General features: G+C 42.7%; 1 protein-coding gene across 1 annotated transcript in view; it reads right to left on the bottom strand.

The window, feature by feature from the left end:
- sgk1 (serum/glucocorticoid regulated kinase 1) overlaps nt 1–11,735 on the bottom strand; it is a 49,001-nt gene extending 37,266 nt beyond the window's left edge. Inside the window, exons 1-3 of the mRNA XM_015947104.3 lie at nt 11,458–11,735; nt 10,882–11,047; nt 6,014–6,253 (exon numbers count right to left, since the gene is read on the bottom strand). Coding sequence (XP_015802590.1) covers nt 6,014–6,253; nt 10,882–10,995 — 354 coding nt within the window. The 5' untranslated portion in view covers nt 10,996–11,047; nt 11,458–11,735. The remainder of the gene's footprint in view (nt 1–6,013; nt 6,254–10,881; nt 11,048–11,457) is intronic.
- Nucleotides 11,736–12,742: the final 1,007 nt, after the last annotated feature.

Here is a 12,742-nt window from a genome sequence, read left to right as displayed (position 1 = left end):
AGTAAGACATTTGAAAACAAAACAAACTATTAATGATCCAACTACGTCTGGGGTTCATTGAAAGAATGCAAAGTCCTGCTAGTTTTTCACTTTAACATGATGTTAAAAATAGTTTGATCACATTCTGACGCTTAGTTTTGCTCAACCATCAGAACTTCTGGGTCATCTTACTGGATCTTCACAGTACCTGGACCAGGGTATGTACTCGGAAGTGCCCCCATAGAGTTGCTGGCAGGTGCCAGAGATGAACTCATACTAATTGGTAAAAATAGTATTGTCAGAAGTCGCCAAGCAACCAGCATTTCCAAAATTGTAAGCGTTGCTGGTGAAGCACAATGAAAGCAATAGGAGAAAAAAAAGCATGGTTCATGCAGCTTTAATTTACACATCCAAACTCCCAAATCCTCCAACAATGCCATAATCCACTGCACTTCGTGGTCTTCTACACAACACAGTAAAAATGGTGCCTCTTGTGGTCGTTAAACACCGCTGATCAGTGACGTCACTAACCTAGCTACTTTCCCTTTCAACTTTTCCCCTCCCAGAAACTTTTCAGAACTCCTTTAGTGGTAATGCGGCTCATGCCAAACCATTTTTGATTTTGAAGTATGAATAGATGGTTTTTGAAATTTAAGCTATAGCTTTAACATTGATCTCAATGATTTTATTAGAAACTTCACCAGTTTTATAATTGACACCACTCTGCAGCCCTCTGCTGACCTAAAACCACCCTTAGTTTGTGGAGCGGGTAGGTTTACCAGCTTTATGATTGTTAGCTGTAATGCTAGATGTTAGCACAAGGAGAAGAAAAAAAAGTCAGCTTTTTCTGTTGACATCATGGTGGAGACTGGAAGTAAAAGTAATAGAGTAATTGTCATGATATGAGCCAGGAGGAGGTTAGGACCCAAAATGCAGAACCCAGGACGACACGAGGCAGGAGTGGAGATTAAGTAAAATCCTTGATTGAGGATGAACCAAAACAAAATCAAATCCAAAAAGGCAGGAAGCCAAAAACCAAAAATATCCAAATACTGAACGGGAGAACCAAAATACTAGCGACCTAGAGACTCAAGAAGCACAGGAAACACTAGAGATCAAACGAGACCAGAGTAACACGAAAAAATGGACCGACAAGCACACAGAGACACAGACAGGGTTATATACACTGGGGAGGATGAGAGGGAGATGAACTGCAGGTGTGTGGGGAGAGAGAGACCAGGTGAACTCAATTACTAATTAGGGAGGAAACAAACATGACCTAAGAATAAAAACTAAAGACAAGAAGAGCAGGGACATAACTAATAATCTAAGGAGGGGGAAAAACCTCAAACACCGATGGGAAAAAACACACTAGAGAGACTAAAAACATGAACAGCTGTAACTAAAGGAAAATGATCTAAGAATAAAACCTAAATACCTGAAGGGCAGCAAATATAACTAATATTGTAAAGGGGAAGCTGAAACTAGAGGAAACACTACAGATAGAAAAACAACAGGGGCGTGACTAAAAGGGGGCCAAGGGAGCACAGTACCTGGGAGGGGGATGCCTGAGGAGGGAAACCTAGAGGGCTGAAGATCTGGGGGCAAATGGGGAACACCAGGAGACACAAGAGGAAGACGCAGACAAGGACACATGAGGGCACTAGGAGAAACAAAAGGAGAACCTAGAGAGGGATGGAGAACACAAGGAGAAACATGAGGGGAGACGCAGACTCAGAGGGCGAAGCAAATCGCTAAAACCGGAGTAAACATCAGCATGGCCTACACTAATTTGAGGGAGCTAACTGAGGCAAAAAAATAAATCACAGAATGATGGTGACCTGGCATCGTTGCTACTGGACTCGTAAGTAATGATGTTTTTGTCCAACTGTGTGGATCTTTGAACTTTTTTTTAAGCATCAGTTTGCTCATGTTGGTGTTAGCTCTAGCTATATATATAGCACACACACACACACACACACACACACACACACACACACACACACACACACACACACACACACACACACACACACACACACACTAGTGGGGCCATCTTGAATTGGACTGACTGCAACAAAGTAATCCAACAATTGCAATCACACTGGTTAAATACTTGAAAACCTTTTTGCCAGCAGGCAATAATAAAATAATTCTATGCTTATCTTTAGCTGTGATTGAGGTAGCAGGAGGTTAAAGGTCAAAAACCACTGGGTCAAGGCCCAGCCAACTGCATTTTGAATGTTGCTGACACTTTGCAATTAGAAAAAAAGTGCTGTGACGGCTTTTTGACGAGGAATAGGAGGGAGCTGGACGATTTGTCAGGGAGGATTTTATTGGAAAGAGAACTCCACATAAACACAAGCAGGTAAGTAAATCCCTCGTTTACTAACTCAAATCTTGAATAGTTCATGCGCAGGTCCTCTGGCAACAACATCCTGCTGCCAAGGGCAGATTAACACAGCATCATCTCTCGCCGAGCAGAACAAAAGCTTAACATTCTGTTTTTAATCACACTGACCATTTCAAACCAGAAAGAAAGGCTTCAACAGCATAAAAACAAGAATACAGCTGATAGGAAATGGTCCAAGATTCCTATTCATCACAAGTCTCCTCATCATCTTCTTTATTTATAAATAGTTTGACAGAAACAGCTGATTTGGGTAGGCAGATGCATTCCATGATGGATTCTTGTTTGCATTTGAGGCAGGCTGTGGGCGGCTTTTATCGGAGCAGAGTAAAGGCTTTGAAATGCCAGGGAAACGTCTCTATCACTGCCCCAGCTGCTGAGCAAGCATCGTGCTCTGGCAAAGCGATTACAAGTCCCTGAGTGGCAAAGTGTTTGGACAGAGCATGGGTGTGTATTGTTGTTTATGTTTTGACACGTGTGCTGCAGGAAAAGTGAAAATACTATTTGTTTAGTGTCTAAGATTAATTTATTGGGCCAGAATTCACAAAAGCACAAACACTTTAGCACCTTGCAGTGAAAATGACTCATCCTATTCTGGGCTCGATGCAACACTCGACTTCTGCAGAAACACAGTTATCTCCTAGAGGATAGAGAAGTGACACTGCAGACAGAGCCATCTATTTGGAGGGCAGGAGGTGGCTTTGATCCTGAGTGAGTGAGTCAAAAGGTCCCTTAAAGCCTGAGCTAAATGAAAAAAGCAGAGAGGTGCATAAAAGAGAATCGACCCCGGTTTTAACGTTACACACACTGTCCCACGCTGCACACACGAGTGTTGCCACCAACAGAATGTGGCTTCTAGACCTGCTGGGATGACTCATTTTCTCCTGATGTCCAAAAAACGCGTGGGGGGCCATCAACAAATGATAAACGGCTGTGGCAATTCGAGCAGCAGAGCTGAAACAACATCCTGACAACTATCATTTGTTGGAAGTTTATTTATTTGTTTAATTTTAATCTCTTGCACAAGGCCTCGGCTGAGTTGATGTCTCCTGCAGTCATTTCAGAAACATTCGTCAATTGTGGGAAGCAGCATGCCTCAGTGATGTTGTTTCCTCTGTGTTTGTGTTGCATAAGACCGCTCATGGCGGAGCTTAAAGACAGAACAAAGAGGAACAATGCCCAGAATACTTTATGTTTCATCACTGGTTTGAAGGAAAGCTAATTAGCAAACCGATTAAAACAAGTCGCCTAGAGTGCCACTTTCACCCACACACTAGAAGACTAAACAGCAGAGGAGTGGGGATCCTTTTGACTGATACGTCATGCAACACATGGATGGTACTGAGTCCCTTTAGTCGCAGAGGAGGAACCCTTTCCCACTCTTCGTTTAGGAATAGTTTTATTCCAGACGGAAGGTCAGATGAGCTTGTTTCAGGAACTGGAAGAATGTCACATCAGAGGAGAGCAGGACATGGAGTCTTATTTCCTGATATTTGCACATCTTGCGGCGAACTGGCTTGAAGCAACACAACTCTACCGCTGACTTGCAACACTGATGTTTTATCTCCACAAATAACTCAAGCCTGGAGGAGTTCTGCTGTGTGGTGGAGTTGCTAATGCTAATGGTTAGCTTCTACTTGTCAAGACATTCTCTGCTGTTTCCTGGATGCGTCATTTGAAATTGTAGGATGTCCAAGGAAGATCCCGTGTTTCTCGCCTCTGATTGGCTAAAATGGCTCTACTACGATTGGCTGTTTCATTTAGCAGCAAACCATCTTCAGTCGCTGCAGGTTTTTTTAAATTCTGCAGCCAAAACTTGAGGGGCTTTTAAAAGAAAGTGTGAACTTAGCACCATTAAATAACCATTCAGTCCAGCTTTTCAACAAACTAGTTTCAGTTTCATTCATAAAATAAGTAAAAAACATCAAATGTGAACTTGTAATAAATCTTGTTCCATTTATCAGTGTTGGACTGACTTTATATCCGTTGGCTCTTTAGCATTGGGGTTATCTTATGACTCTGGACAACGGGGAGCTTACAGTCTTACCCCCATCGCACACTGGGAGCAAAAGCGGCGCAGAATGGCAGCAAAACACTTCAAATAGAATCCCTAATTGTCTATGGAGTGTAACAAACCAGCAGCGGCACACCGGGCCACTAAAGATAGAATCGGGTTCTATTTTTGGGATGGGTCAATTACTGTACACAGGGCTAGACAGGAAATCACACACGGTTTCAGTGTAAAATCCCCAGTAATTTTCAAAATAAAAGTATTGCAGCAATGCAATTTTATATATATGAAGCTTACGTGTGACTTAACGGCTTATTTAGTCACAGCATCAGCGGTGTGTTTTCATGGCTTTCATCCTGGGGATGGAGAGGAACAACGTCATATATGACATCAAACAGTGATGTCAAAGTGATTTCCTTCTTTTTGGTTTAATGGTGGATTGCATAAACAAACCGTAACCTTTGAAGTCTCGAGGGATTTTGTGATCTCGCAAGTCAAGAGAGGAGCAGGGCAGATGCCGAGACTCTCCCGGTGTGCACTTGAGTCGTGTGATTGTCGCGAGTAAACCGTTCCACTGCCGTTCTGCTCCGCCTGTGCTTCCGGTGTGCAGTAGGCGTTAGTATTGTTAGATCTTTTCATTATTCTAGAAGAGAATCAAACCTGATGCACACGGCTGGAAAACACAGGGCAGTTTTTTTATATTTCATATCCAGGTAAGGCACACATGTTTATCATATGTACTCTACTTTAATAAGATAACCTCAATATTTGAGAGTAAACAGATATAAATAAAGTAAGTTCAACAGTGTGACGTAGATCTTTCAGGCTTTTCAAATCCTAGAATTTAACCATCTATTTTCTATCAAAGCTAATGCAGGAGATAGGTGTAGGAGACTATTTTCATGTTCAGCCTGCATGAAAAACTCAGAGTGACTGATTATAGTCATAAACAATCATTAAACAAATGTTATTTTTTTATTTTCACCTTTAAGCTCAAAGGTTAGATTCTCTTTCAGGATGTTCTGTTAGTGAGCTGAAATCGTGGTTTGAACAATAACAGGAAGTGGTCGAAGTCCTGAAGTAGCAATGAAGCCCCAAACGATCACATGACCACCGCCATATTTGCCTCTCAGTATATTGGTTGAATTCTCAAATGCAGAGTCAGATTTACACCAGAGGTAACGAGACACACACCTTCCAGAAAGTTTCAGTTATGTATTGTCAGTCCAAAGAATGTAGATCTTTGATTTTCTCCTGAGAGTAACTCTGTAAGGCCGTCACCAGCATTCAGACATTAATTCTGTTTGCTTCACAGCCAGACAGGACACGGTAAAAAAAAAAAGTAATTTAAAGGTTAAAAAAATAGAAAACCTTCAAAAATTACCTGAATTAATTATTTCTGCAGCAGAACACACACAAATGCAGTCACAGTGAATCGACAGCAGGTGATTGTGTGTCAGAGTGACATCCTGAATGAGTGTTGCACAGTGAGATTCATGAGCACACACACACACACACACACACACACACACACACACACACACACACACACACACACACACACACACACACACACACACACACACACACACATAGTGTGTTGATCCTTTTACCTTGCAGCTCTTGGCTTTCTCGTGGCCGCTGGTTTGTTCACCTGTGAAGCAACGTGAGCACGACTCCTGGCGGTAGTACTGGCCTCCCTGTAGGCCCACATAGTGGTAGCACCCGTAAGTGGAGGGGAAGTGTGTGTACCACAGATCTTCAGCCAGTGGACACTTTGGACAAGGATAAAGGAGGTTTTTCCCCTGGGACTTCTCCACGCTCACCTTGGGGTTCCTCATCCATCTTCGGACCTGCACCGTAGAAGAGGTGATGACGACTTTAAGAACAAACGTTGGATTGATTTCACTTTTACTGCTCCTCATCTGTAGCTTCTGAGTTTGCACACAGTGAACACAAACGTCCAGCCAAGGACCGAGCAGTTTGTCATGTTATTCCAGATTACACATCAGTTCAACAGGGTCACATCAATGCACGAGTTTCATCTTGGCCCTGTCACACAGGTACACTCCGTGATGTTTACACTTTGCACAGAAATAGAACGCATCTAACAAATGTAAAGCCATACTGTTTGTTCTCAGTCACTATGTGAGACCTTGTGTTTATTGGCGTTAATTCTCAAACACACACACAAGCCGGTGCATGAAGAACAATGCACAGTGTGCACACACAACATCCCAGCAGTGACTCAAGCTTTCCATAAACTACCTGTAAAACAAGGTGTGTGGGTGAGCTTTTGCATGCAAGTGTGTTTGTGTATTTCACGTGGGAGAAAAAAGAAGTGGTGAAAGTAGACGATGGGGGTGGGGGGGTGGGGGGTGGGGTGGGGGGGGTTATATGGTGCCTCAAGCAAGCTCATCCTGCTGCGTCTGTTGAACATTTAGTAAACACACAATGTGACTGAACAAGCGCACACACACACACACACACACACACACACACACACACACACACACACACACACACACACACACACACACACACACACACACACACACACACACACAAATATAAACAAGCTGAGATAGACTGCCTCAGTCAAGGGTAGCCAGACAGCGTGTCGAAGCATGTTGCTGCTGAAAGAGACCTGGAAAAGCACCCCAGCGGGTCAAATTGAAAACAAGCAGCTCAGAGTTCCAGAAACTGTAAACAAGAACGTGTTATTATTATAATACATATGACTTACGTTAAATTTGATTGAATTTTGGTTTGACTTTGCATTTTTGCATGCAGATATGAGGTGGAGTTCCTGCATCTAGCCGATGTGGATCAAAGAGCATAATAGAACCGGATGATCATCGGTGTTATCCAGATCCAGCAAATTACAGGTGCACAAACAACAATAACAGCAAAAACGTCCCATAAAGACTTATGTAGAGATTTTCAGATGAAAACAGAACCATCTCCTGCCTCGTGCGTCCTTCATTGTGTCATTAGGCTCATTTAGACCCAGCAGATGACTGTGCTCGTGCATTGCCAGACCTTTTAGAAGATTCTGAACATTTTCATCTCGCTTGGATGAAATGCAGACTCAGTGAACTTAACCTTTAATCTGTAATTACTAAAAAATAGAAAGCTGGCATCAGTCCAGTAATGACTGTGAGAGTGCTTCAGTCCACCTCTTGTCTACAAGTTCTTAAGCTTTAATGTTAGTCATTTCCTTCCTGTCTTCGCTTGCAGCCATTTTCCCGTTTGATCTCATGCAAATCAGCTGTAAATTATTCAGAGGAAAGCAGAAGTTCAGCTGTTTGTCAAGCTATGCATAATTAAAGCTCTCGTGGTCCTCAAACAAACCTCTGGCCATCCTGATTATTAGTTGGTGTCAGAGTCCATCAACATAGTAAATGATTCATTTCTTAAATTTTCACCTTTTATTTAAACCTGCAGGTCAACTCTGCGGCTGTTCACAGACAATTAAGAAAATAGTTCCTGCAGCTCTGTGTTGTTTCTCCAAAGCATGCATTAAAGGGTTTTAAGAGAACTATTTGTTAATTATTTCCGCACTGCTCGATTAATGCTGAACACAGAAAAGATTTTGGCTCATTAAAATTATTTTGTTTCAAAGAAACAGTTAGTGGAAAACAGGTGAGTTTTCAGGTGACCTGTTGCAGTTTGATGAGGTGTTACAGCGGCTGGAAGTGGGTTTGTGGAGTTCTGATCTCGCTGTTTCTGGAGAGGATTTTTATTTTCTATTTCAGCACCCTCAGGAGGAAAACAGGGAAAGGAATCCAAAAATGTTGTTTTTGTGTCGAGTCTTCTCTTTAATAAGAAGTAATAATCACACGAGAGCTACAAGAGAAACGCTGCATCCCTAATTTTCACCGATCACTTTTCTTTTAAAATGATCTTTAAATCTTTAGCTTTGTGACAACTTTGGTATTATGTAAGTATTTTTGGATTTAGCACCATGCTACAGTCTCGTACAGCTGGAGGACATACTGTCGCGGTCTGCCCCTGCCTCCCTGACTGTGTCTCTCTCCTGCCCCTGATTAGCCCTTATTGTTTTCACCTGCCCCTTGTTTACCTGCCCATGTGTTCCTCATTTGCCCTGTGTGTTTATACCTCCCTCCTTGTATCAGTCTTTGTCAGATCATTGTGTTTTTTGTCAGCGTTGTGTTTGTCCCGTCGTTCCCGCTCTGTTATTAAAACCATTTTTACTTTATCCGAACCTGCATTTCTGCCTCCGGGTCAGCTCCTCCACACACGGTCTGCCGTCATCCACACCCGCGACGTGACATACAGTATGTTTGTTAGGAAGAAGAAATTAATTTAGTAATTTTGTGAAAATTAAATACTTTTAAAAAAATTCATTTATGTTACTTTAAACCAGCTACAATCATCACAACTTTTTAGGAGGACGTGTTTTAGTGCAGTAGGTGTAGAAATTGCTGTCTCAGAAAGCTCATTTTACACTTTATTTCATGCACTTTTAGTTCTGGAAAGAATAATCCAGATCTGCATCGCTGCACATGTATATCTTCTTTACATTTCTGGTCCTAGGATTGCAGGATCTGAGGTTTCCTTTGAGATCAAAGATTTAAATCCGACAAGTTGGAGACACAAAAGAAGAAAATACTCACATTAAATTCATATGTACGCTAAAGAAAAAAATTATTTTAGCATTTACATGACATTCCTGCAAATGTGCAAATATCTCATTTACAATTTCATCACTCCTGTTACAGGAAGTAGAAGTGAGCCAGAGGAGAGATGAGCAGAAGACAATGTTTGCTGACATTTGGCTTCTGATTGGCTAACAGCAGCGCGACTCTACCACTGACTCTGTTTGCTTTGCAACGCTGATGTTTATCTCCACAAATAACACAAGCCTGAAGAAGTTTTACCATGTGGTGGAAATGCTAATGCTAACGGTTAGCTTCTACTAGCCGATGTATTCCCCACTGTTTGCTAGACGCTAAAACAGCAACAGCTTTCCCCGTCACGAGTCAAGATGGGTGAGTGCATGAATGCTAACTTTCAGTGTGACATGGATCTGTGTGGCTTTTCTAATCCGAGCGTTTCACCGTCTATTTTCTATCAGAAGCTAATGCAGGAAATAGGGGTAGGAGACCCCTTCTCAGTGAACTTGGTGTAAATGAGCAACATTTTTATCTGAAAGACCCTACTACAGATATATTAGAGCAATCCTACACAAGAAAACGTACCATCCCAGAATGCACCGGGGCGTAGAAGCCCAGCTGCTGTAGTCATTGCATTTTTATATTCAAAAAAACTGTATCACATTATATGTATATATTTTTATTACTTTTATTGATGTTCTGATAATAGATTATAAAAATATTATTTTCTGAACATTTTGACATAAGAAATCCTGAAAAAAGAAAATTTAGGTCTTTTTTTGCAAACTTAAATTTCAGCCTCTCATTGAACATCTTAGGTGTGTTCTTGCTGTGCGTTATTTCTAATTCCATGTTGTTGTTCTTTTTTAAAACACAGAAACGGTTTTGTTACCTGTTATTGACGCTACGTTTCGCCGACGGCTGCCGGCTTCTTCAGGCTGACGCTGATGGTGGCGCGTCACTTCCTTCTCCGTTTATCTGCGGGCAGCAGAGGACGCTGTCGCCCTCTACTGCCCGCTCTCTCCTCTCCGACGATGCAGTCCCATGCGCGGTCCAGCGTGTAAACTCCGTCGTCCCTGTTCATGGTCCCACATCCACGTCTCCTTATCTCGATTGCTTCTTTAATCCATCTTTTGTGCGACAACGTCCTCTGCTGCCAGCAGATAAACGGAGAAGGAAGTGACGCGCCACCATCAGCGTCAGCCTGAAGAAGCCGGCAGCCGTCGGCGAAACGTAGCGTCAATAACAGGTAACAAAACCGTTTCTGTGTTTTAAAAAAGAACGACAACATGGGATTCAGCCTCTCATGAATTAGAAGTCATCAACTTCACGCATCTCACATTTATCAGTTTTGGAAACAATGTTTGTAATTAATCAAAAATCCAACATCTGTGTAGGCTCCAACAGAAACTCATCATCTTCCTTTGAGCATCACAACATGCAGAAAGTTAAACATTTGGACTTTTTAATAAACTGCAGCTTTTCTGCAAGCAGCATCTAACCCTTTATGAGCATCTTTATCAGTCCACTCTGAATCATACTGTTTATGATGTCAACATGTTTAAAGAATACAGTTAGCAAATGGGATGAAACCAAAAGGACAGGACTGGTCCTGCATCAGCACTGCAGCACAACATCCTGGGTGAGCAGCACCGCTGGACTTCATGAGTGCTGTTATGTCATCATTTGATGATGCAACAATGGGTAGAGTGCACACACACATAATGACAATCCACACACACACACACACACACACACACACACACACACACACACACACACACACACACACACACACAGATCAACCGTCCCAACATTTTTGAACATTTGCTCAAACTCACCTTTCTTTTGACAAACTGGAAGGCTGAACACTTCTTAAAGGAGAAGGTAGCTTTCTCACCACCTCCACCCACACCTCCGCCACCACCCCCTCCTCCCCCGTTCACTAGCTTCATGGCCGGCACCGGCGCTCCGCTTGTCTCCGTAGATCCCAGGGTGACGGACAGACTGGCAAGAAAACAAAAGGAAGCACAATGAGAGTTGTTTCAAGGCATAGAGGCAGGAGATGCTGAGGAGGAGAGCACAGGACGAAAAATGTGAGGTTTAAATTAAAGACAGAGTGAGACAAGAGGAGGTGGAGGAGGCATATGGACCAAAATGTGAGCGAGGAGGGCAGGATGGTGCATTTACTGGAGGATAGTGGAATAAGGATGGAGATAAAGATAGAGATGGGAGAGGAGGTGGGATAAGAGGAGGAGAAAAGGGGCGGCATCAGCTCCTGTTGCTGTGAGGAGGAAACAGCTTTGTTGACAGTAATCCCACAACACTTCTAAAGCATCTCGGACATGTGAGGTGTGTAAAGTTTAAGCATGAAAGTGTGCCTCAAACACACACTCTAACACCTGCTCCTTATGTACCTTTGTGCTGCTGCGTTGCCTGGCTCCGCTGATCCCACTGCAGCTTTTCTTTTCCTAAAACCTGCTCCCAGATCAGATGTCCTCTCCTCAGTTACAGGTGTTCCTCCTCTCTGAGCATCATCCCAGCATGGAGAGAGGAGGACAGTCTGAGTTGTTGTCCGATGAGAACGCAAAATGTGTGAGTGTGTCCCCAGTGCAGCAGCTGCGAGTGTGTGTGGGCGTGCATGACGAGGAGAGGATGATGTGTTTAGCTGCGATGCTGCTACTTTATCAATGAGCGGCTCTGCAGTGAGCAGCTGCAATACCCCTCCCCCCCTCCCCCCTTCTCTTCATCCCCTATCTCTCTTTCCATCCAGCCTCCTCACTGTTCCTCCTCCCCCTCCCCTTTTCCTCCCCTCACTCATTTTTCTGCTGCTGCAGTCAAAGGTAGAGCTCCTCCTTCTTTTCTCTCCCCTCTTTTAATCTGCGTCACCTCCTGGATGCTGAAACTGTCCCAGTGAGGACCGAGGAGGACGATGACGTCTGTTTTCTGACCTTTTTTTTATGAGATTTGCTCTAGCTGGGTTTCTCACACACGTTTAGTCTCATCAGTAAGCATCTGACTCAATGACACAGGAACAGTTTAATTTCCTGATGTGACATATGTGATATCTAAAACTCAGTCATGTTTTTAAAATGATTTTTAATAAACCCGCACATATAATACGTGCTGTGAGATGGGTATATTACCTTAAAAGGAAGTGGGACTTGTTTGCAGCTTTCAGACCTGTTATATCTGTCTTTTTCAATAAAGAGTTTAAGAACGTGCATTCCCTCTATGTGTCATACAATGTTTGAATGTTTGATTAGTGCCGTAATGATGCCAGCAACACAATATTTAAATGAGCCAAAATGCCTCACAATGATGGTGACAGTCGGCTTTGATCAGTCAGATTTTTTTTCGTGCTGCAGGTTTGTCTTTGTTCTCTTTTAGATTCACTTTTGTTTTAGCTCATAAAGCTTTATTCCTCTGTTTGGTTCCTTATGCAGACCGAAACTAACTTTTCTATTTCCTGTCTCCTGTGCAGGTTCATGCTTTTCTATCAATGTCAAAAGCAAACAGTTACTTGAGATTTGTTTTAGATCAGTGGTGTTTTGTTCTGGTTCTTGAGAATCACAATCCTGCATGCTTTAACGTTTTCTTTCTTCCAGCACACCTGACTTGAAACAACGGGTGATTAATAGGCTTCTGCAGAACTTGAGGTCATTCTGAGGAAGTAATTCAACTATTGAATTAAATGATCCA

The sequence above is a fragment of the Nothobranchius furzeri genome, chromosome 2, assembly GCF_043380555.1.
Source record: "Nothobranchius furzeri strain GRZ-AD chromosome 2, NfurGRZ-RIMD1, whole genome shotgun sequence".
Lineage (NCBI taxonomy): Eukaryota > Metazoa > Chordata > Actinopteri > Cyprinodontiformes > Nothobranchiidae > Nothobranchius > Nothobranchius furzeri.
Note: the sequence above shows the minus strand (reverse complement) of the source record. Positions and strands in the feature narration are given on the sequence as shown.